General features: G+C 40.2%; 1 protein-coding gene across 6 annotated transcripts in view; it reads right to left on the bottom strand.

Annotated features, from left to right (window-relative positions):
• Window positions 1-26,803, bottom strand: part of AUTS2 (activator of transcription and developmental regulator AUTS2) — a 1,132,479-nt gene that overhangs the window by 561,192 nt on the left and 544,484 nt on the right. For all 6 annotated transcript variants that reach the window (XM_036310217.1, XM_036310212.1, XM_036310213.1 and 3 more), the window contains exon 4: window positions 25,377-25,412. In XM_036310217.1, coding sequence (XP_036166110.1) covers window positions 25,377-25,412 — 36 coding nt within the window. The remainder of the gene's footprint in view (window positions 1-25,376; window positions 25,413-26,803) is intronic.

Raw genomic sequence — 26,803 nt, 5'->3', positions numbered from 1 at the left:
CCTCTAGTTTATAATGATGCGGTATCATTTTTATGAAGATAATACTTTCTTTAATAATACAACTAAAGGACAGTCATTTGCCTGTTGATAGTAGCAATCACAGTAAGTTTGAGAAAATGCAAGGGTTCACACAGTAGAAGGCTCTCAAAGAAACTGACAGCACAAGAACCAAGTAGTAAAAACAACATAGAATTTCTAACTTCATACTCAGGTGCACAAACTAAAGGTTCTCCTTTAGTTGTCAAACTTTCCCTAAAAAAGATCCAGAATATGAAATCTGACACTGCAGACTTCCTTTTAATAAAAACCATTCCCTTAAGAAATTGCCCTCAATTTATATTTTTCTTGGAATCCTTGGAGTTGATCTAATCATTGGATGTCATCCTTTCATTCAAAAATCGAGAAATGAGGAACTGTTCTGGTGATCCTGTGACAGGGCATGTCAGTAACTATTTGGAAGGTAATAAATTTAGAGAAACCCCTTCAATAACTCCAGCTGTATTTTTCTTTGACAGGCAATACTGTCCCTGTAATTCCTTTTGGAAATTTTGTAAAAAATTACATCATGAAGCCACTGGATGTCACTGCAGGTTTATGGAGTGTTACCCACTAGGGTTTAAACTGGGCTATAAATAAAGGAACTCTTAAAGCACTCTAAAAGGAGTGGGAAGTAAGTTGTCAGGCTCTCAGGATTTATCGGTATAACACTAATGCACTGGTGATACGTAATATGCCAGTAATAAGACCTTCTATCTGAAAATTCTTGAATTAGAAGCTTAATGAAAAGATGAGGAACAAATAAGGCTAACAGATCTAGTGGCCAAGTATGAGAATAAAGGGCAACAAACCTAATCCTAACAATAAAAAAAGAAAAGAAAAATATTGTGTGTGCAAGTAGACATTAAAAAGCTGAAGATGGTCTGTTCTCCAGAAAGTGAAATTTTATGGCAATGATAAAAACAAACCTAAAAACCCATCCAAACACACACACACACACACACACACACACACACACTTAACATAAAATAATGACTGCATAACCTGCTATGTTATAAGCCTTGGAATTTTTTAGTGGAAAAAAAAAATGAACTAGAAGAATTGGGGAAATGATTCATTAAACAGGCACAGCATGTTAAATAGGAAATGCCAGATGTCCCCAGGGAAGTCAAATGTTTAGATTTACTCCTGTTTTTTTTTTATAACATCTCTCTCTCCAAAAGTTTTAAAAGACTCAAAAAACAGGACTTTGTCTTCAAGAAAAAAAAGAGGATTTAAATAAAAATAAATGACTAATCCCCACACAAATAGAACTCCATGACATTAGTTTCAGCGTCATTATATTAGGAATACACAAGTTCTGTTTCCATGTTGATTAATTCCAGTTGAAATTTGCATGCAATTTACAAACATTCCCCTTCCACAAATGTCTTCATTTACTTGTATTCTGAGCTTGGCATGACAAAATTACTGCAAATCACAGCTTCATCAAAGAAGAACCTGCTTTAAGAAATCACAATTTCATAGGAAATACTGGAAAAGACAATCATTGGTTTAGGAGGAACAGTTTTACATAGCTAGCACATTATTACACAATTCACCAGTGTCAGACATCAGTGAAAAACCTTTCACCATGTCCCTGCTGATATATAAAAGCACAGTTCCTGACACTGACAGCCACGTGTAGAAAAGTCAACTATAACATGATGTATTTGGGTGATAAAATGTTGTTAGAAAAGCTTACAACAGTGTGAAAAGAAAAATTTGTTTCGAAGGCCATTTTCCCTGAGTGTCAAATTTAATCACCTATGCCAGCCAACAGGCCATCTATGAGTCTAATTTGGGGTAATCTGGGAATTGTTTAACGAGTTAGGAGTTATTCTTTCAGTTGTTAGATAGGACAAGGTTTCAAGACCTGGGAAGTTTTTACCAAATGCTATTCTTGTTAAATGTTAAAATATAGTCCAGTATTTTTCAGATGCAGCTGTAAACAGGATGAGCTTAACAGGAACTCAACTGGGAAAATGTAGCCAATTGCAAAGAAGAAATCAACATGTAATTGGCCAAACAGTGTACATAAGCAATGGCTAAGCCTTCCTTTCAGGGGACAGAGTTTTGGGTGTGAATTCCCTATCTCCTTTACTTGCTGCAAGTAAATAAAACTACCTAATGACACCCACATCTCATTCTTAAAGAGAACACCCAAACAGGAATTCTTTGACTTTAGTAACACAATGAGCATTGAACAAAGTAAACTCTGACAAAGTTCTCAAGTCAAGAGTGGCCTTGGCTGGGTGGTTCAGTTGGAGTGTGGTCCTGAAGCACAAGGGGTGTGGGTTTGATCCCCAGTCAGGGCACATACAAGAAGCAACCAATGAATGCATGAATGAGTGGAACACAAATTGACCTTTCTTCCCTCCCTCCCTCCCTCCCTCCCTCCCTCCTTCCCTTTTTCTATAAAAGCAGTCAATCAATTAAAAAATTAAAAGAAAAGGAATCCACAAACATAGAGTTAAGGTGAGCAAAGAGCTTTAGAATCCAGGCAACTTTTTTTCTATGGTGGGCTACCTTTCTCAGGTATTTCATTAGCAACATCATGGTCTCTAAATAACTCATCTAAATATATTTGCACATAAAACATTTCATTAATATAACAAACCCTATTAAATTAATAAATCCTCTTCTATGAAGTTAAGAGTACAAACAAATATTTGGAAAGCATCACTTAAATTATGGGTGTTGCTAAAAATCACATATAAAAATACTTTTTGGTTACTAAATATAGAAAAGAACAAACTAATAATCCTTCGATTAGATGGAAGGTCTGAGGGTAATGGGTAAACCACAAAAAATCTGAATGTGTGTCTATCTATAGACACCCATTCGAGGCTGGCAAACAGCAGTAGACATTAACACTAAAACTAAAAGGAGGTAAGGGACCACATTGACATCTTTATATAACACTCATCCTGTTGAACAGAATAAAAAAAAAATCTTATGTCTAAACTATAATAAGATTCTTTGCTCTTCGTTAGACACTTAAATTAAGAATTTGTGAAGTTGACTGAAATTGCAAAATATTTAAGAGATATACAGTTAAAATGTTCACTGTTTGACAATTCCTAAATTATTGTTTCTGATAAATAAGTTTGAATATTTGTAAAGGTATCTGGTTCCTCCTTGAAAATTTGCACAAATTGAGTATCCAAACATCTCCAGCATTCCATGGCACTGTTTGGAAACCATATATGCTATAATAAAAGTTATGGTCCATTTGTAACGTTATCAGCTCAAACTCTAAAAATCAGAACTCTACTATACTACACACCACCCCCATGTAGTATTCCCATAAAAATATACAAAATTCAATATAAAAATTGGCTTAAAACATTCTATGTCCTATTTCTGCACTACAATCCTCAAGTTTCTTTTGCAATTCAGATACTCTTTTTGTTCTGATTGACAGAAATTCAGAGACGTTTAACCACATGAGTTTCACACTGGGGTCCTGCCAACATTTTGGGACACCCACATAGAGTGATCTAACAAGTCGCATGAGTTAGCAGAGAGAATAACAACTGCTTCAAACGTGCAGGATTCAGCAGGATAGAAATCATGGCATCTTCCAAGGATGCCATCTTGTCATCTGATGCCAGATGTCCTTGAAGCAGCCTTAAAGAAATGTAATCTCCCAAGATGTATTCTAACAGAGCCAAGGAATCATCAATGTTCTGAGAAGAGATTATTAAAATGTGATGCAAGTTGATTCTATAGCAAACACAATCAAAGGAAAGCAGGGCAATAAATAATATAGAAAGCTGTTTATCTAGAGTTTTCTAAAATTATGCTTTGGTCCAAAAAATATGTAATATACTCTCACTAATAATAACGAAGGGAAAGAATCATGGATAAACCATTATTTACATATTTATTGCCTCTGATCTAGTCAGCTCTACAGTCCTCTAGGTAAATCACACAGAAACAAGAACTTCACAAGTTTAACACATAAATTACAGCAATTTATCACTTTTTTTTTCTTTTTTTTTTCTGAAAGGGAAATCCCATTCATGGACTTGTAGGAAACACCAAATCACATCTATCGAGCAGGCTGCTCCCCTGAGGGCCAGACTCCCACTCCCACAGGGAATCTTTCCATTGACATCCTACAAGCCTCTAAAATCAACACGTCCAAAATTTAACTCAGTAAACAAGTGGACACAAGCACATGCCTTTAACCACCACCAAGAATGCCTCTCTTGTGAATCGCACCAGCCTCTCTTGTGAATCGCACCTGCTTCTCCTGTGAAGAAGGCAGTTACTCTGCAATCTTGTCGGAGAGCACTCTAAGCTCACGGCCACGTTTACTCAGTGACCTAATCCTGTGAATTCTATATCCTAAGTTTCTCTACACCTGTCCCCCTTCCCTCCCCGTAGCACTGTCATCGTAATTGTTTTTTTCCCCTGTAATCTTTTGACTCCAAACTTACCCTTATGACGCCTTCTACCACAATACTATTGAGTGATCTGTCTCTCACACAATCTCATCACTCCCCTCTGCTATTTAAAATCTTTCGGTGGTTCTCTATCACCTGGATTATAAAATGCGAACTCTTGAACAAGACTAGTTACGACTATTTGTGACCTGGCGCCTTCCTGACCTCATTTTTGAAGTTTTCATGCATTTTGGAAAACCTATAGGTCCCTGAAAGCATCAGGCATCCCGCCTTTTGGTTTTCCCACATGGTTTTCCGTGGAATGAAGCCCCCACCGTTCAGCCATCTGGCTAACACCCACTCCCATTCCAATGACCTGTTCTGGCATCACACCAGAAATCTTCCTAGTTTGTGCAGTTATATTCCTGAGAGGGGTATCACATTCCTAATTGTTTGCTTCTGTATATACCCCCCCCCCCCACACACACACCCCATTCCCATCTCAAGGCCACAGAATCATTCAGGTAGCTATTCTCAAATTAGATGGGTTCTACCAGGTATAATTTTCATAGTCCCCATGGGCATTCGGGTTTAGAACCTATCCCTTAAGAGAGGAGTCTATATCTTTCCTCCCTCTAGCTGAAACCTTTCAAAGTGCTTGAATCATTACAGGCTCTAAAGGAGGGTGAAATGAATCACCGAGCAAAGAAATAAGAAAGAGAGAGAGTGCCTACAAGGAAAAATACCAGAGGATGAGCACAATAAAAGTGATACATGCTCACTAAAAGGAACGATTTAACAGAGAAGAAGGAATACTAAGAAATGGCAAGTACTTGGAAAGTTGTACAATAATGCAGTCAGATTAAACAAAAATGTTAAATTAATTTACCCTAATAATTAAACTCCCAAAATTATATGCAGGCAGGGGTGCAACACTGAGAAATTACTCTCCAAGTATACAAATGACCAAACCAAACCAAACAGACATAAATGGAAGCTAGGAGATCTTGTGGAGTTATAAGGAATCCTAAGAATCCTCAACTACACACCAGAGCATGGTGTGGAGCTCTACAAGAAGCCTGCTTGCAAGAGAGTCTTTCCTGTTAGCCCACCTAAAGGCCGAAGACTCAACTCATAAATCCCTTCGCTGAGCCCAGTGATTCCATGGAGAGGCAGAAAGAACGGACTCAACCATCGGAAACTCTACTTCCTAATTCTGTCCTCACAGTAGAGCCCAGAGAAAAGCCCTCTCTTCTACTCAGCCCACAGCGCCCTCACTGTGAGTCACTTTCCAATTCCCTATTGGGGGGCACTCTGGGAAAGCAACTGCTTTGGCTGCAATCTGATAGGCACAGGTGGCACCACCAGCTGCAAGTAATTTAGCTCTGATTGGCATTGCTACATCTCTTAGACTTTACATACTCTCTGACAACAGAGAGGAGTGTGAGGGAACAGGAGCCAAGATGAGAAGACAGTATGAGGGTCAGAGGGGATGTGTGAGGGAGGGAATGACATTCTCTAGAAACTGGTTCATTGAGGCTGTCACTTGTGTTCATTCTCCTGCAAAAATGGCTAGATAAATTGTGGATACAGACAATCAGGTCAGACATTAGGCCAGCAGTATCCACATGTCAGCAGACAAAACCAGCAGGATGCTTCACATGTCCCTACCAGGCCAGAAACTGTTATCATGCCCTTCCTGGCAGATGGCAATATGCTGGGTTGAAGTTCCAGGTGCAAATGAGTCTTCCACAAATGAGCCCACACTGGCTTCTCTCTTTCCTCCGAACAAGTCTGGTGCCCAGCCCCTTTCTTTCTGAGCTCCTGAATACTAGGTCACCCTAGTAAAGTATAATCCCAGGCTTCACCCTGGAGAATTAAAGGCCGAGGGAAAGGATAGGAGTTGGGTATTTGGCAAGCTATGAATTTATTATTTATTTTCTTGGTGCCCCCTTCCTACCTTTTGATTCCTAATGAAGATGGGGACAGCCAAGGGAACACCAAGTCAGAGGATCAGGAACACAGGGCAGCCAGCCACCACTGAATGCTTCATTATAAGGGTGCTAACATTCTCTTTCTAAAAGAGCAAAAATCTCTGATCTCTAAAAAAGAGAGGCAAGGGCTCTTCAAGGATTAACTGTTCCTACATGTATTTTGAAGCTATAAACTGGATAAGGATTAGCTGGATTCAAGGCCCCCACACACTTTCTCTTTACACCTCCCTTCTTACCACCTCCTTTCCTCTCCTTCCTAGGAGCTTTTCACTTTCTTAAAAGTAGGAACTGAACTATGAGATTCTAAGACATGCTTTCTTCCCAAACTAAATTCTCCCCAGTGTTCAACCCATGGTTTTGCTTACTTTTTACACAAAAGCGGAACAGGCAACCATGCTACATGAGAGACATCCCATCATACCAGGGTCACCAAGTAAGGCCGCTATCAAGCTACACTCCTGGTGAACATGATTCCAAGGCTCCTTTCTGTAAAGAGACTTCCCCTGGAGGAGAACAAAACCGGGCTGGCAGCAGGGAGTGTGCTTATTGTGCTATCAACTGCTTTCCCGCCAGATCTGGAAGCAGCTCCCCAGAGTGGTTCCCACAGCTCATAAAGCTAACCCATCCATCAGACATAGGGTGCTACAATTTGATCCATTAAAGCAATTATCAAGTGTACCCTTCTGATATTAAAAGGAAAGCAAAAGTGCCAACCAAACACAGCCAGAGACCCAAGCAGTGAGTTTCACTCTGAGGCCAATCCAGTGGATCTCATGCCATGTTGCCCTCCTTCCTGGTACCATATTCTACACTCTAGTCACCATGTTATCCTCAGTCAAACAGAGTTGATCATGGTTAAGTGATGGCATTGTTTTAACAGCCTTTATAGGGTGAGATACAGTCTGCTCAGTTTAGGACGGGGAGAACACCAAAAATGAGCCAAGGCCCCGAGGGGAAAAAATGCTAAATGTTTTTGTATTCAAGTTAAGAAGAATAAAAACAAATTAACCGTGTTTCACTGCCTTCAATACTTTAATAGTAGTAGCTTTTAGAAATCATTTTACTCACTACTATCTTGAAAACAACAAATATCTAAAGTTTTCTTTTCATAAAATGTATCTTCAAAATATATAGATTTGCTTATTAGATCTGGTCAACCCCTCACTAAATTCTTTCCACTCAAGTCAAAGAAAAGAAATTGTTTTTCCCTTTTCGCTCACCCACTTTTGCTGGCATACCAACATTCCAGTCCCTAAAATTTACAGAAACATTTGTTTGATGGAGACATTTTTCTCTAGGAAATGACATAGTGACATAGGTAAAAGGTGATTTGGATAGACTGCTGTGTCACAAATTGTCAGGATCTGATTTAGAGACCTTGCTTTTGTCAAGAAAGACAGTTGGATGTCTGCTTTAAAGAAGTACTGGGAATATTTTCATCAAAAGTTTGAATTGAAAAACAGTAGGAGGTAAATATCTGAGATGTTGCCCAGAAAGACTGCTATATCTGTGCAATTACCATTAACAGAGGACAGCAGTAGTTCAATGAAGTAATTCAATCTGGTGGCCTACATTTTATCAGACAGCAATTTTGAGTTCTGACATAAAAGGCTGCCACAAAAAGGACTGGGCTCTTTTGTATGCATTTTTCTCTCCTCTAATTCTATAAAAGAAAGATGTTATTTGCTTCATAAGGCCCAAACAATCCTATATCTCTGAACATTTAACAAAGAACCATGAGATATTTAATCATGGAAATATGCATTTAGAAATTCTCCAGAGTGATTTTATGTGTTTAGTTTTCTGAGAGAGAGAGATATTAGGGTGCAATACAGGAAGATAGGAGAAGATGGAGACAGATCCCAAGGCATTACAAACAGCAGGGAAAAAATTTTGACATTTTTTAAAAAGCTTTATTGAAGTATGATTGATACAAACTTCGCATATTTAAAGTGCACAATTTGATGAATATATCTGTAAAACTTACCACAATTAAGATAAAGAACGCTTCCATTACTGATGTCACTTTGTAATCCATCTATCCCAAACCTCCTTTTCTATGCCTGCCTCTCCAGGCAACCACAGATCTTTCTGTCACTGTAGCTTCAATGGCAGTTTTTAGTATTTTCTAGAAATGAAAACATAATATGTACTTTCTTTTGTGTAGCTTCCTTCACTTAACAGAGATTCATCCAGGTTGTTGCACGTATCAAGTTTTTTCCTTTTTATTGATGAGCAGTTTTCTATTGTTTTGTGAATATATCACAAATGTTCATTCATTCAACTGATAATGAACATTTCAACCATATCCAATTTTTGGAAATTACAAATAAAGCTACTATGATCTCTCATATAAAGTCTTTGTATGAACATGGGCTTTCATTTCTGTCAGGTAAAAACCTAGGAGTTGAATGGCTATATCATATGGCAGATTAATCTCTAGCTTTTTAAGACACTGCCAATGTAGTTGTACCATTTTATATTTCAACCAACAGTACTGGAGAATTTCAATTATTTCATAGCCTCACCAATACTTTTGGTAATTATTTTCACTTAGGCCATGTTAATGTATGTAGTGGTAATTGTTTTCTGTAATGGCTAAAGATGAGGAAAATCTTTTCATGTGCTTATTTATTACTAGAGCCTGGTGCATGAAATTCATGCGCGGGGGGGCGGGGGGGGTGGGCGGGGGTTGTCCCTCAGCCCAGCCTGTACCCTCTCCAATCTGGGACCCCTTGGGGAATGTCCGACTGCAGTCGGACATCCCTCTCACAATCCGGGACTACTGGCTCCCAACCGCTCACCTGCCTGCCTGCCTGATTTCCCCTAACTGCCTCTGCCTGCCAGCCTAATCACCCCTTAACCACTCCCCTGCTGGCCTGGTCGCCTCTAACTGCCCTCCCCTGCCAGCCCGGTAGCCCCCAACTGCCCTCCCCTGCCAGCCCGGTAGCCCCCAACTGCCCTCCCCTGCCAGCCCGGTAGCCCCTAACTGCCCTTCCCTGCTGGCCTGGTCGCCCCTAACTACCCTCCCCTGCAGGCCTGGTACCCCACAACTGCCCTCCCCTGTCAGCCTGGTTGCCCCTAATTGCCCTCCCCTGCCGGCTTGGTACCCCGAACTGCCCTCCCCTGCCAGCCTTATCGCCTGCAACTGCCCTCCCCTGCCGGCCTGGTACCCCCAACTGCCCTCCCCTGCCAGCCTTATCGCCTGCAACTGCCCTCCCTTGCCAGCCTAGTTGCCCCCAACTGCCCTCCCCTGCCAGCCTGATTGCCCCCAACTGCCCTCTCCTGCAGGCCTGATTGCCCCTAACTGCCCTCCCCTGCCGGTCTGGTCCCCCCCAACTGCCCTCCCTCCCCTGTAGGTCCGGTCGCCCCAACTTGTGGATAGGGGGCCTGAAAGTGATAGTTTTGAAAAATAAAAACCTTTCCAGGAAACAGTACACTTCTAAATAATACATGGGTCTATGAAGAAATCTCAAGACAAATTTTTAAATATTTTGAATGAAAAACAATGAAAATATAACTTATTAAAATTTGTGGAATGCAGCGAAAGCAGTGCTTAGAGGAAACTTTATAGCACTGAAAATATATATATATATATATATATATATATAAACTTCAGACCAATATTGTTCATAAATATAGGTGCAAAAATCCTCAAAAAATATTAGCAAATCAAATCCAACAATATATAAAAAAATTATACACCACAACTAAGAATTTACCCCAGAAAGAAAAGACTGGTTAACTATTCAAATATCAATTAAAGGAGTCTATCACATGATCATATTAATAGATGCAGAAAAAAGCTTTTGACAAAGTCAAATATCCATTTATGATAAAAAACATACACACACACACACACACACACACAGAACAACACACCTCTCAGTAAATTGAGAATAAAGGGAAACTTCCTTACCTTGATAAAGAACATATACAAAAAGCCTGCAGCTAGCATCATACTCATGGTGAGAAATGGAAAGATTTCCTGTAAGGTCAGGAACAACACAAGAATGTCCCCTGTTCCCACTGCTTTTCAACATTCCTAGCTAATGGAATAAGACAAGAAAAGCAAAAACAGGTACACAGATTTGGAAGGAAGAAATAAAACATTGTTTTCACAATGGCTTACACAGAATATCTGATAAAACCCTCTTGGAACTGATAAGCAATTAGAATAAGGTTGCAGGATACAAGATTAATAATCAAAAGTCAATTACTTTGTATATACTAGCAATTAACAAGTAGAATTTGAAATTAAAAACACATGATCATTTATATTAGCACCCCGAAAAATAAAATAGTCTAACAAAATACATACAAATTTATATGAGAATAACTACAGAACTGTGATGAAAAGTGTCAAAGAAGAATTAAATAAATAGAGATTCCATGTTCACAGACAGGAAGACTCAATATTGTCAAGATGTCAGTTCTTCCCAATTTAATCCATAGATTCAATATAATTCCAATCAAAACCCTAGGCAAGTAATTTTTGAATATTAACAAACTGATTCTAAAGTTTTTTTTGAAAGGTTTATTGAACTTATTGGGTAACATTGGTTAATAAATTATATAGGGTGGGGGAAAATAGATTTATAGTTATAATAAATAAATACAATAATTAATAAATAATAATACAAGAATAAACTGTTTCACTTATAAGTATAAACCTACTTTTTCCTCACCCTGTATAGATTTCAAGTGTACAATTCTATAATACATCATTTGTATACTGTATTGTATATTCACCACCCAAAGTCAAGTCTCCTTCCCTCACCATTTATTCTCCCTTTTACCCTCCCCTAATCCTCCCACCCCCCTTTCACTTTGGTAATCACCATACTGTTGTCTGTGCCTGTGAGTTTTTTTAGTTTGTTTGTTTTTGCTTAAACCCTTCATTCTAAAGTTTAAATGGAGAGGCAAAAGTCCCAGAATAGCCAACTAAATTTTGAAAGAAAAGAACAATACTTAGTTACTACTATTTAACTTCAAGACTCATTATTAGTAGCAAGTAATATAAGCTTTACATAAATAGCTGACACTGCATTGATTTTATGCTTGCTTAGTAACATTCTGAGTTAAAAGATTTAAGTGATTATAGACTGAATCAAGTTCACTGAAACAGTGCTCAGGCAGGGAATAACAAGCACCATGACTTGCATAAATAGCCCCTTAATTGCATAAATGGTCTCTTAATTGGTTGTACAACACTATTATCAACACATTCATAGATGTGCTTATACTGAAAGGCCCCTTTTAAGAGCATCTTGATCCAACCCTTCATTTGAAACTTGAAGAAAGTAGAATGCAATAATGGTCAGTGCACAGAGATGAATACAAAAAAACTTCATTAATTTCATGGCCCTACCAATTTTGAATTTCCAACAATTTCAAAAATGAACTTATCTCTTCTATATTAAAAAATCATGTGTCACAATTTAAGAATTTTACATTTAGGATGCTAGAACATATAACACGGAAGACTTATCTATACTAATAAAAGGATAATATGCTAATTGACTGGACATCTTCCTGATGTCCATCTGGACAAAGACATAGCAGCTGTGAAGGCTGAGGGCTGGCGGCACAGGAGAAGCACCGCCGCTGGAGTGGGAGCAGAGGTGGTGCCACCACAGGAGTGGGAGCAGGAGCGCTGCTGCTACCGTCCCTTTCTCAGAGGCGGTGTGGGAGAGTCCTCGACATGGGCCCTTCCACAGAGGCAGCCGGGGGAGGCCACAGTGCAGGCCAGTCCAGTGTCAGGGACCCTTCCGCAGAGACAGCGGGGGAGGGGGCTGTGTGGTCCGGGTCCCAGTGCTGCCTCTTCCACAGAGGCAGCCACAGAGGCAGCGGCGCAGGCCCAGGCCCGACTCCATGTCTCCAAAGAGGCTGGACAGTGTGCAACCTGCTGTGCCTCAACCTCCCATAGCCCCTCCCGCAGCCAGCCTGACCCCAGATCGGCCCCCACCCACCAGTTGGGCGGGGCCAGTGCTAAGAAGCGAGGGCTGAGGGCCTGCAGCCATGGCGGCCGGCAGTGGCAGCAGCAGCAGGTTGATGGGGGCAGCGCCTTCCCATGATTGGCCCGGCTGCCTCCTACAGAGGGACATCTCCTCAGGGCTCCTGGACTGTGAGAGGGGGCAGGCCGGGTTGAGGGTCCTCCACCACAGTGTACAAATTTTTGGCCACTGGGCCTCTAGTCCTATATAATAAAAGCCTATATGCTAAGTGTCCAGTCCACCAGCCGGCCATTCAACCAATCAAAGCATAATACACCAATGATATGCTAAGGCCTCTCAACTGCTCACCATGACATGCAATGACCACCAGGGGGCAGACACTCCAACCAGGTTAGCTGGCTGCTGGATGAGCCAGATGGGCAGGCTGAGCGAGTTGGGCCAGACACACCCTGGAGCCCTCCTGCGGTCCCTCCCTGGCTGGCCAACCCCCCATGTCTCTCCCTATCCCTGATTATGCACCGGTGGGGTCCCTCAGACTGGCCTGCACCCTCTTGCAATCCAGGACCCCTTGGGGGATGTCGGAGAGCCAGTTTCGGCCCAATCCCACAGGGGGAGCCCTGCTCAGCCAGAAGCCAGGCTCATAGCTGGCGAGTGCAACAGCAGTGGCGGGAGCCTCTCCCACCTTCGTGGCAGCACTAAGGATGTCCGGTTGCTGGCTTACGCTGTCAGTCAGACATCCCCCAAGGGCTCCTGGACTGCAAGAGGGTGCAGGCTGGGTTGAGGGGACCCCCCGCCCAAGTGTACAAATTTCATGCACTGGGCCTCTAGTCTCTGTCTCTGTCTCTCTCTCCATATATATATACATAGCATAAAATATGCTATGTCCCTCCCTCCATCTGACCAGTTGCTCTGACATGCACTGACCACCAGGGGGCAGACGCTCAATGCAGGAGCTGCCAAGCTGCAGTGACTTGGCGGAGGTGGTTCTCGGGTGGGAGCCAGAAAGGTGGGAGTCTGATTCCTCGCGGGGCCACGTGATTCCATCTCCGGCCGTGGGTTATGGTGTTGCTGGGCACTGTCGGCCCGAATCTGGTTCACTGCACACTTGCGTTTGTGTTCCACACCCTGCACCACAGCAACTTCGCAGGGTGCCCTCTAGCACTCCAAGACCCCTCAGGGAACCCCTTCTTGAGATCCAGTTTCTGCCCGATCCCCACAGGTCAGGCCGAGGGACCCCACCTGCCGGAGGGACCCCGCTCACTTCACAGATGCCTTTCAAGCCATGGCGCCACCCCAGGTGTGGCTGGGGAGGGACCATGGGAGGTTGGCTCCAGGGCCTGTCCAGCCTGTCTCGCCCAGTCCCGCCCTGGCAGCCACCTTCTAATTAATTTCCTTTCAAATGCACGAATCTGTGCACTGGGTCACTAGTATATATATGTATGTATATATATGATGAGATATTATTCAGCAATGACAAGAAGGAAATCCTGCCATTTTTGACAACAGGGATGGGCCTTAAAAGCAATATGCTAATCAAGATAAGTCAGACAGAGAAAGACAAATACTGTACAATATCACAAGGTGATTTTTGAAGTCCCTTCTCTCCCAGAGGTTCTATCCTTCTAAGCCTATATAAAGTCAAAATAATAGTCTATTTTAATTAGCAAGTTGAAAGCTGGCAATTTAGTAACATATAGATGAAAATAACTTGTAACTATATTATGCCTCTGTACAAAATGTAGCTTAAGGCTTCCATTTTGGTCATGTGCTTAGCTGTTTAATATTTAATTAAAAGAATATGTTGGATTCCCTAGTTTCCTTTGATTCTCAGAATGCTCTAGTATTATGCTCCTTTTGTTCAGAGAAATCAGGTTTTCATATCACAGAGCAAATTCCTTTAGAAAGGCATTAAATAAATTCTAAAGGAACCAAATTTCTTGTGTACTTTGGCTTTGGGTTGATGTGCTAACTTCCCATGATTTTCTCTGGACAGATACAGCCCTACCTTCCCTTGCCAAAGTCAGGGCTATTTCCCACAAAGATAGGAAAAAGTGGGATATTGATAGGATCCTTTTACAAAACATAAAATGCGAATGTTCTCTTTAGGAACTAAAATGGAAATGGGGGACTCTTGGAAGTAATTAGAGAAATATGGCACACACCCTGGGCTTGGATGAGTTCTTGGTGGATCTCTGTAATCCCACCCACATGATTCTGAGTCTCCCCAATTTCCTTCTGGGGCAGTCCAGCTGCCCCTCTAGTCATCTGTTGGTCTGGACAAGGTTTTATGAGATGTGTTGAACATATGAAACATTAGGAGTACACTAGAACCCTTAGCTGTTATGCCTTGCTGCATTTTAAATGGCTCCTTAAAATCAGAGGCCATTATATACAGCAGCACATTTAGACAGGAAACACTGCAATTATCTGGCTTCGCCACTCCACTGCAAATCTGCTAGTACATTACTGGTCATAAGTCCTAAAAGACAGTCATCACCTTTGGCCATGCTTCTACTGGAAAACAGCCACAATCTGGATTTATTACCAGCAAATTGTCAATATACACTGATTTTTGTTAGTTCTTGTTATTTTTTTTACTTCATTTTATTTTGATTTCACCCTGGAAACCAGATACCAAAGATTTCGGAGCAGAAATTAAGTGTAGTATAAGGCAGGTTTCTTTAACATGACTGCTAGTGAAGCTAATTACTACCAAAAAAAATTGGAGATCATTCATTAGCCTAGTAAGCAAATTAAGGTTTGTTAACAGTGATTTATAATGCCAATCCCTGAGTAACTGTGCTGGTCTTTTCAAGTATATGTGTACTGGACCTGACAGTTTATTAACTGTGCTATATCTTCTCACCATGGTGCTTTTGTTACAACGGCACTGTATTTTAAATGGATAAACATTTTTACAAGAGCAAAATACATTTTAAATGTTTCGCTTCCGAAGTCAAGTACTGGGAGATAAGTGAAGTGTCTCAAACTACCTAAACCTCCAATAACTCTTGTTTACTGCTACAGCTGACTATAGGAAAATGTGACACTTGGAGTTAAAATAGCACTTTTCCTTTTTAACAAGCCCCAGTTGTGTTTTTTAACCTCTTTTCAAATGATACTCCTGGTGTTTCACCAAGCTCTAAGTTTCTTATGCAACGAATTGGGAGGCATCTAATTTACAATTTCAGGAAAAACATTTTTTTTTTTTAAGTAGTTAAGCAAAGGCCTGGATCCTTTGATTTGAAAGACTGATAGTCCATAAAACTCCAGGCCAGATACATCTCTCAAAGGTTGTATGGGTAGTCAGAAAACACCCTGGGGTTGGACACTGCCCAGGGCTCATTTTATATAGCTCATGCCAACGAATCCAACATTTCTTCAATTTGGAAACTTCCAACCTTCCTCAAAGCCAGTGTCCGAGAAAAAGGAATGAAAATAAAAATGAAAATAAAAGCCACTTTCTGATTTCCATGACATGACCTATCTGCTCCCACTGGGGATTCCAATGTGCTTTGCTACTGCCCTTAATGCATCATCTTTTATGACCAGGATAAGCCTACAGCCTCAATATTTCTAAGTGTTAACCCTAACTGAATAATGAAAATATAACACATTACTAATTGTTAATTTCAAAGAAAGTCAGACTCGGCCACTCAATTGAAATCTGGACTCCTTTCAGTGCTGACAATGCAGAGTGATGTGTGTTACGCAGTAAGGGGGCTATGGTCTTACATTTCTATACAAATATCAGCTGGGAAAGGCAGCACTGCCACTGAAAGCATGGTCCCACGGGACAGACATTTTTAGCTGAAAAGTGGGTAAAAGCATGGATCTTGGAATATTTGAACCAAAGGTCCTTTAGCAATTAACTGGTTCAGGCTTTGGTAAAATCTGTTTTTCTCCAAATCTGAGAAGCCAGGAAGGGGAGTTGAAGGGGAGACAGGGCCACAGGCTATTTCTCCACATCCACTAGGGGCACCTGGGTGTTTATCTTATTTCCTTAATTAGTGTTTACAACAGCCAATAACAAGGATTCCTGTAGGTAGCAAATATTTAGAAATACATTGCCTAGCCTGACCAATATGGCTCAGTGATTGAGTGTCAACCTATGAACCAGGAGGTCATGGCTCAATTCCTGGTCAGGGCACATATCTGGGCTGCAGTCTCGATTCCAAGTGAGGGGAGTATAGGAGGCAGCTGATCAATGATTATCTCTCATCAGTTATGCTTCTCTCTCTCTCTCTCTCTCTCTCTCTCTCTCTCTCTCTCTCTCTTCTCCCCCCTTCCTTTCTGAAATCAATAAAAATATATTAAAAAAAAATAAAAATACTTAGCATATTCCCTCACATAAATGTTGAGAAAATGAAAGCAGAGTTAAGAAAATGGTGGCAAATGGAGACACCAATTGATCCTTTCCCATCTGATTATTCTATTAATCAAATTTCTCAGTTCCTTTGTACTGACAAGAAAGATGAAGCTAAAAATAGTGTGAGGACAGAAGACAATTTCCACAGGATGAGCTAAAAGAGTAATCCCATTGCAGAGAGTTTACAAATGATTAAATGTCTGCTCACCAGAAATTAACCTGTAATACTCACTTAATCAGGGTGTGTTGTTCATGGTTCACTGATCCTATTCCCCAAATGAGAGACTAACAATCAATTTTAAAAAATGAAAAAAGGGTAAGAATTAGAAGTGGAAAATAATGTTATATTTTTAGTCTAAGGCCTTGAAGTTAGAGAGTTTACCTGTGACTAGGTGGAGTATGTCACAATGCAGAAGCTTGGTCGAGGTATAAATCAACCCTCCACTTTAAGATTAATTCTGGGGTCCCTAATCTAAAACAAATACCTACTTCTGTTACTTTAGAGGGGGAGGCAAATGTAGTTTAGGATAATATTAAAGGTTACAGTTAAAAAAAAAATGGCAACTGTTCACCATTAGGAAGAGCAATTGATTTCACCTGCCCAGATGTTTCTGTATAGTACACAGATAGCTTCAAAAGCAGTAGTAGCCCTGACCGGTTTGGCTCAGTGGATAGAGAGTCAGTCTGTGGACTGAAGGGCCCCAGGTTTGATTCTGGTCAAAGGCATGTGCCTTGGTTGCGGGCACATCCCCAGTGGGGGGTGTGCAGGAGGCAGCTCATCGATGTTTCTCTCTCATTGGTGTTTCTAGCTCTCTATCCCTCTCCCTTATGCTCTGTAAAAAAGCAATAAAATATATTTAAAAAAAATTTTTTAAAGCAGTAGTAATTGCACTAGATTTTGAGTGATGGGTTCCAATGTTAGTATCCTATATTATAAAAGGTTAATATGCAAATTGACTGAATGGGGAATGACCAGTCACTATGACGCGGACTGACCACCAAGGTGCAGACGCTCAACACAGGAGCTGCCCCCTGGTGGTCAGTGCACTCCCACAAGGGGAGGCGCCCACTGTTCAATCAGAAGCCGGGCTCACGACTGGTGAGCACAGCAGTGGCAGCACTAAGGATGTTCGACTGCTGGCTTAGGCCCATGCAGGGAGTGGGCCTAAGCCATCAGTCGGACATCCCTTGAGGGCTCCTGGACTGCGAGAGGGCACAGGCCTGGGTGAGGGACGCCCTCCGCCCCCGTGCACTAATTTTGTGCACCAGGCCTCTAGTTTTATTATAATCAAAACAACATATTCATAATAATTATTTTTGTATATTAAATATAATACAATGTTTTTGTGATTGTACTCATTTTAGAGACAGAGTATCAGAGGCCAAAGTTTCAATGTACTCTGGTTACTCATTGGGTAATTGTTAGGGGTCACTCAGGAAAATTACATGTTTAACCACTTATCAAAGATACTCTGTGATAGGCATAGGTTGAATTTTAAAGATTTACTGAAGTCTTTAAAAGGTATTAGTTCTCTTTATATGCTTTAATATAAATTTAGATTTGGGCGGAAATGTTTGGTTCTTCCTGTTATTCTTGCCACCTCTTTTAAAATATCATTAAAGATATACACAAACAAACATCTATCTACCTTTCAAATTCATTATCTTTCCAAAATCAAACTTTTCTTCCTGGGATTCCTATTCCAAGGAAAAGAAGCACAGTATTCATCAATCCTTGGTTTGACATCATCTTCATTTATTACAGGTCACTAAGCCAAGTTCAGGTCTACCTATAAATCATCTCTTTCCTCCTCACCCCACTTTGTCCTTGGCTTTGTTCCACCTTCCCTGTAATTAACCAAACTAAGTCTGGCCTTTTTTCAGAAAAATGGATATACCATTTCCACACTATGATGCTATTTCTCTGTGCTCCTGTCACTGTTGATCCTTTTGCCTCAAATTCTATTGAAAATCTAAACATCCAGCAACTTCTACACAATTCAAGCCTTCTACAATTAACTGACTATAATATATACTCGCATGTACTCTACTTACATTTCTCATCAGTTTGTCTTGTATCAAACTCACATATATATCCTGAACTTGACGGCCAAGCTTACATCTTATTTATCTTAAGAACTAAGAGGAGATGTTTAATACATTATTGAGAATTAAAATGAACTGAACTCTCCACCTGGTAAGCTGTTACCAATGAGTCCAAATGTCCCAATAAAAACTGGAGATCCCTAATGGTATTCCAAATGAAATTTGGATTTTAAAAAATATTTTCATTATAATGAATAACTGTCGGTAAATAAATGACCAATGATTCATTTAGAATTAATTAAACATTCATTTAGAGTTAATTCCTAATAAATATAAATGTTAAGAGTCTTATTTGAGGGAGATGTTTCTCAGTGTTAATTCATCTTAAATATAAGTTCTCAGCAAGTTATGAATGCATCCTCTTTCAGTGTCACTAGCAAGTATTGGCAGTTGGGAAGAAAGACTTTTTTCTGCTTCGAATGGGTTTGTAGTCAAGGCCAGGATGATGTATCTGAACTTTTAAACTTAAAACCCATAGAACTATTATAAATAATGTAAGGTTCTCAGAGGTCCCAAATCCTCTTATTTAAATACAATGTATCAAAAATATTTAAAAACATCACAAAGGAAAGGATCTGGTTTTAGGAAACACTAAATTACTGGAGAGAGGGGCAATGGATAACCCATCACTTAGAACAGAACCCGAGGGGTGCTTATTACTTATTTAAAGACAAAAAGAAGTGTCTGTTTAAAGAAAAGCCCTACTATCAAACAAGCCATTTCAAAAACAAAACAAAAAAACAACTTACTCTTTTTAAAGAAACTGGTTTTACTCTCATCTAACAAATAAAACCCACTCTGATTTTTTTTTCAATCCTTACCTGAAGATATTTTTCCATTTATTTTAGAGAGAGTAGAAGAGGGAGACTGAGAGAAACATTGATGTGAGAGAAACACATCAACTGGTTGCCTCCTGCGTGCACTCTGACCAGGCAAGGAAGAGGCCTGCAACTGAGGTACATGCCCTTGATCAGAATTGAACCCAGGACCCTTCAGTCTTCAGGCCAATGCTCTATGCACTAAGCCAAACTGGCTAGGGCCCACTCTGATTTTTAAAAAGCATCTCTGGTTATACAAAATACCACAAATCAATTTTGAGAGTTATATGAATTACAGCAAAGAAAAATAGGAGATATTTTAAGGGTCTATAGCAGCGGTTCTCAACCTGTAGGTCCCGACCCCTTTGGGGGTCGAACGACCCTTTCACAGGGGTCGCCTAAGACCATCGGAAAACACATATTGTTTTTGTGATTAATCACTATGCTTTAATTATGTTCAATTTGTAACAATGAAAATACATCCTGCATATCAGATATTTACATGACGATTCATAACAGTAGCAAAATTACAGTTATGAAGTAGCAACAGAAATAATTTTCTGGTTGGGGGTCACCACAACATGAGGAACTGTATTAAAGGCATTAGGAAGGTTGAGAACCACTGGTCTATAGTAAAAATCGTAGATCAGAGCAAAGAATTGAAGCCCTTGATGACCCTATAACTCTGGATGGAAAGCCATAGGTCAGTATTTGGCACCTACTACCTCTTAGCAATGCTATCATTACAACTTCCTAAGTTGTTTAACTGCACTTGAAAACAGTAATTATACAAGTCCCATTTAAAGATGTGTGCCACTACACAAATCCCCTTTATTATATAACTAGAGGCCCAGCACGCACGAAATCTTGTGTGGTTAGGGTTCCTAGGCCTAGCCTGGCCTCTGTCACATGGCCTCTGCTGCCCTGCAAGCTAAGTGAAGCTCTGCACCCCAGGATGCTCCAGGATGCTTGTGGCCCCTTTACTGCTCTGTGAAGCCCAGGACTGCTCTGCAAGGCTTCCCCCACCCCTTGACTGCTCTGCAAAGCTTGCTGCCTCCCCAGGAAGCTCCCCGCTGGATGCTCCATGAAACTCCCCCAGCCACGCCACTGCTCTGTGAGGCTCCCCCGCCCCAGGACTGCTTCAGGAAACTCCCTGCCACCCAGGTGGCTGCTCCGCTAAGCTCACCACCACCACCTCCACCACCACTCAACAGTCCCCAGTCCCGCCCCGCCTCCAGCTCCCCTCATGGTGAGCTGCTCTGGGCATGGGAGGGAGGGGACCAAGAGGTGCTCCAGGCACTTCATGGTGACAGGTCACCCGTTCGGTCATAACAGCATAGCTCTTTATATATATTAGGATGTGGCAGGTTTATTCACTAGGTTGAAGTCGGTTAGTTTCCTTGATAATTTTAAAGTATGTATATTACTAGATGGGACTCAATTAAGGATGAAAATTATTAGTTGAAAACCATTAAGAAAAATCTCTGGGTCACTGGAGTTTACAAAAGCAGGATCCAAGTGATTTGAGTGTATGGGCCTAAGACACTTAGATTCAAACCTAGAAGAAGGCTGAAAATTATCCAGAGAAGCAGGCAGGGTACATCACCCAAATAAAGGAAGGATTCTCCTTTACACTAGGGTTCAAGGTCAGCCTGACAATTCACTCACCCATACACCAACAGGAGATCCCAACTGGCATCGGGAGTCAAGTGCTTGCAGACTGTGAGTCCAGAACTTTCCTGGGATGGCACAACAGACCCCTGGCAACCAGGAGATGTGTTTACTGGTCTTTTCACTCTGCTGCCTTCAGTTACTTCATTCAGGCTAATAGAGCATCCCCTTTTCTCTTTGGTGTCTGACAGCAGTGAACATGTGACACAACCTCATAAAACTTGAATATGGTGAACAGGTCTTTGTTAATTAACCTCACAGCCCAACCCTAAGATCTAGTAGCCATCTTTAAATGCCACAGATTTGAGGGAGAAAATAAACAAATAACTTTAATAGACAAGTTGATCTTCTATGGTTTCATTATATGATACAGCCTATAGAAAAGTTCATTCCAACATCATCATGGTCATAGAGAATCACAGAGAGGGAATTCCATATTTGTTTTAAATTTACACACAGAGCAAATAGGTATACAGCTGAGTGAACATAGAATACTAGGCTCCTATGAAAGGTACAAGAATAAAATATTCCCACCCTACAGTGACAAATTACAAAGTTTACTTTTGTATCATTAATTTCTGATGGTAAATTCTCTATTACCACATGGCAAGCCACTTAATGAGACCAAGTTTTTTTTCATCTTATACTACTGTGGGAATAACAAGAGACAACATAATATTATTTGCTATTATTCAGTGCAGTTCTATTTACATTAAATATCTTATGTCATTTAATATTCACAACTCTATTAGGTAGGTACAGATGATGATATAGTCTCAGATATTGAATACTCTGCCAAAGGTGATACCACTAGTTTTCAGATCATTTTGTCTCTAAGTTGATTATAGACTATGCATAATAAAATTTCAAATAGATGTAAAAGAAGAGGATGCAGCCATAAACATTTAAATGGGGAAAAAAAGTTTTCACTCACTACATTAAGATTTTTGAAAACAGAAAAAGCCTACACACTCCAACAAGTTTTGGTATTCTTGCCAAAAAGAAAAGCAAATAGATTCCAACTATACTTCCATTTATATTTAGAATATGAGCGGTGTCTGAGTATGTAATGAATATGTGTCTCTGTGTGTCTGTGTGTATAACACCCACGTTATTCAAAAGCTCCCAAAAATGTGAAACGTTTGTTCCAATACTTCTCTATTTTGTCTACTTTAAGAATTCTCTGCAATATGCTTATGTAAATACTGCTTTCAGCTGCTGTTCTCATTTCTCAAATCTTCAGATTATAAATGGATTGGAAAAGTGACAGACCTAAGAAGACATCTTTGGAACACAAAACCAAGGAGATATAAACAAATACAACTAAGTCAAAACCAAAGGATTCTTCTTTAAACCCTTTAACCTATCACTACTGATAAATGAAAAGAACTGAAAGTGGAATATACTGGCTGTGGATTAGGGGTGTGTGTGTGTGTGTGTGTGTGTGTGTGTGTGTACATACACGTGCACATGCATATACTAAGGTGGGTGTCTATTTTATTAGTACACACAATAATCAGCATTTTACTTCAGTTCACCAAAAGCCCTATAGGAGCATAAAAATATAAACAAAAGAAGATTCTGAGTTAGAGTAATGTTGGGGGAGGGGAGAGTATTTAAGAAAACAGTTCCCAGGTTGTTAAACCCAATAGGTGAGTCCTTGAATTTTCTTATACCAGAATTCACATATGGTTTAATTGCATTAATAGATCATTGACTCTGCAGGTGATCTGCCTCCTTCACAGTTCAAAAATATACTGAAGAGGATTAAGGATACAGTAAAATATCACTATTTTACTTACCAGATGCTGAGCCTTCATACAGACATAAGTAAAGACTATTATGATATAAAGATCAGAAAGCACAGTGCAAAGAATATGTTGGCACTAAACTACTATAAGTTGTGAATATACTATTTTCACTTAGAAATGTGAAACTCAGCAATGTTGAACTTAGTACCTGAAATTAAGTAGTGCATGTGATTGTGTTGGAATCAAAACTGAAACAGAAGACATTTTTTGATGAGGACTTGGCAATAATATCAATGGATTTTGCACTTTGATAACATGATAATCCCACTATTGGAAACACATTCTAAATAGAGCATTTTTGCTACGGTAAAGAACTGAACATACATCTGGTATGTATCTTCTCCATGTAAGTTAATATTACTACAAAATTTCTTATAAAAGTAATACTAAGAACAATTTTACCAAAATAAGGAAAAACTTCTATACTCATCCAACATTGTGTAAGTGTAAAAACTATTTTAGATTTATAAGTGCAGATTCTTTACTCTTATTGTTAGCAAATAAAAATAAACATTTCTAGAATCAGAGAGGAAAAAAGTGACAAAAAAGCATCATAAAATTATTGATTTTTCTAGAGATGCCTTTCTTCTTTCAGGGTGATCATTCTGATAAAAGTTTAATATAGAAATTCAGTCTAGAAGTTATCAAGGGCTAGGTTAGTGGCTTTGGCCTTGATTTGATGAAGAAAGCACAGAGGGAGAATTTAGCTTTTGGAAAGAGAACAGATATTGGCAGTCTCCAGATTTTACTTGGAGCATCTCAACCCACATCCAGCCTGGTGTGAAGAGATGGCAGATGGTATTACTTCTGTTATTTCCACTATTGAAGCATCCTGTTCCTCTCTGCAAGCATGAATATTCAGTCACAATAAGGAACAAGGGCAAGTGTGTGCACTGTATTAAGCAGGTACCAAAATATCTTTATCCTTTTTCTGCTACTATAGATTAATACCAAAAAATCAACATTTAGAAAATATTACTTCTGTCAAGCTTGAAAAAGAGTTATTTTCTATGATATGATGTTGGCTTTCGTGTACTTTATGTGAATATATGGAGAAAAAATGCCCGGGCAAAGAATTAGCATTTTATAGGGAAGTAATTAGCATTCTATAAGGAAGAAATGTAAAGGTAACTAAACAGAATCAATAATTATTTTCCACTTTATTTTATTTTCATGATTCCATTATTTTCTCAGAAAACGCTGAGCTGGTATTAGAGTATCAGTGTTCATCATTCAGATCGCAAATCAGATTCCTTTAAACACCACAACAAACCTCTACACTGGCAGGCTATCCAGTTGTGTAAATAATACTTATTTGTAATTCTTTTCTATTTACATTTAAAAAGGATTATGGAATCCAAAAAGGGTAATTTTGCTATAAATAAATGAAACGCAGTGACCATTTATGAGAAATATTGTGACAATACCTGGGTTCTGTCACCATGCCCACCTGAAGGAAAGTCTAGAAATAAAATAATATAGCTATATTTGCTAAAATGAGAAGTGTAATGATTGCTGAAAGGAAATCTGAAGGCCACCTATCTAGACTGTGAGGTAATATATCCATTAAAGCACCACCTCTCATAAAAAATTTTTTTTAGCCGAAACCGGTTTGGCTCAGTGGATAGAGCGTTGGCTTGTAGACTGAAAGGTCCCAGGTTCGATTCCGGTCAAGGGCATGTACCTGGGTTGTGGGCACATCCCCAGTAGGAGATGTGCAGGAGGCAGCTGATCGATGTTTCTAACTATTTCTCTCCCTTCCTCTCTGTAAAAAATCAATAAAATATATTAAAAAAAATTTTTTTTAAAGGTGATTCATTGTAGGTGTAGTTAAGTTTTTCAAGAGATTTTGAAATTGAAAACCTCAGTACATATAAATTCCATTCTCCATAGGACACTTGTTGCTAAAAAACAATCATGTGGGAGAGGTGGCATGAGCCAGTCAGCTTTCCCTGTTCCCCTTCCACTGCCAGGTAAAGGGCAAAAGTCCCACATGCTGGGAACCAGACAGACAGCTCAGACTGACCGATGACCCCCTAGGGCCCAGCAAGTCACTTATTTTAAAAATGAAACAATTCTTAATAAAAGGATGCATATCAGTCTGCTCTTTAGGACTGAGAGGGGATTTCTTAGATCTTTTTCACATCCTAATGAGCATACATTGCAGAAGTAAATCAATGCCAAGGCAAGGCACACGTGTGGAAGTTGAGATACACTTACGAAGTAGCCTGTTCCCAAACTGGAAGGAGCTGAACTCTGCAATAAAGCATAGAGACAAAGTGGAAAATCAGCAATGGTTTTTAACACATTCCAATCCACACAGCTCATTACCAGCCCTTTGCAGGCTTTTCATCACTACATCACACCACCAGTGTATGCTGCCCCTTGTCATCTGCTCCTGCTACAAACACCGTGTTGCTTAATTTTCCCCTTTACATCTCTCAACAACTCAGAGATGCTAACGTGCTATTTACTGAATTCCAAGCTTCTGCGGTGGACGTAATTGCCAATTTATTTGACAGGCAGCTGGGTAATGAATTAATGATGGCATTTCGCCCTGCACTGAGACTAAACAGACACACATCAGCCTGCCTCCCTGACTTGCTGACATTCAATGCCCTGGTCTCAAGCTACTCAGTTTTGTGGCCGCAAAGGGGCAGGCAAGAGGAAAAAGCCCAGACTGACTTGAAAATAAAAAGCCCAGTGGGTCTGGATGACTTTTCCAGCGTATGACCTACTTGCCAGTTTATTCCCTGAAGGCACCAGTTAGTACACACAGAGAGCTTTTCAAAAATGAGACATTTTGTAAACATAATTAGTAGACTAAAATGCAAAGAATGTGTGGGTAAGGGAAAGCAGTAAAATGCACCATTTTTCTCAAGGTTTTAGGCTCCCATAGTCTGACACATGGAAACTAAAGAACAATAATTCTAAAAGGTATGTAAGGGCATCACTGCTTTGGGGAAGGAGACCATACAAAGAACTTGGTTTGTGTTTTAGACTTGCCTGTGAGTCTTTCTTATATGTTTGTTTCTTGCCCCCCACCCCCCACGCCAAAAAAAATCTCAGTACAAATTCTTTAATTTTCTCCTGGCAGGTGTTTCTCAGTGGTTAGAGCATCAGCCCTAGCACCTAAGGGTCCTAGGCTGGATTCCAGGTCAAGGGCAGGTACCTCGGTTGCAGGTTAGATCCCTGGTCCCTGGGGTGCATGCAGGAGGTAATCAATCCATGTGTCTCTCTCACATCAATCTATCTCTCTCTCTCTCCCTCCCTCCCCTCCCACGCTCTCTCTAAAAAAAAAAAAAAAAATCAATGGAAAAAATATCCTAGGGTGATGATTAATACCAAAAAAATTTCTTTACTTTTTAGTATCCTGTATTTGAACAACAGAGGTCCCAAGTAAGCCTGAAACAAAAAGAATGCTAATGCTTAGGTAGTCTTCAGATCTCAGCTAAGGGTCCTTGCAGAAGCAAGGCCTTCTCCCTGACTAGTTTGGGTGGGGTGTTATGCCTTCCCAGGAGTGACCTGACTTCCACTCTGATGTATCAGTTGCTCAATTCACCTGTAGTTCCTCCACCTAATTGTCCTGTGCCTGCTCTGCAAACTATAGGTAGCAGGAATCATCTGGTTTACTCATAATTGCTTCC

The sequence above is a fragment of the Myotis myotis genome, unplaced genomic scaffold, assembly GCF_014108235.1.
Source record: "Myotis myotis isolate mMyoMyo1 unplaced genomic scaffold, mMyoMyo1.p scaffold_m19_p_5, whole genome shotgun sequence".
NCBI lineage: Eukaryota > Metazoa > Chordata > Mammalia > Chiroptera > Vespertilionidae > Myotis > Myotis myotis.
Note: the sequence above shows the minus strand (reverse complement) of the source record. Positions and strands in the feature narration are given on the sequence as shown.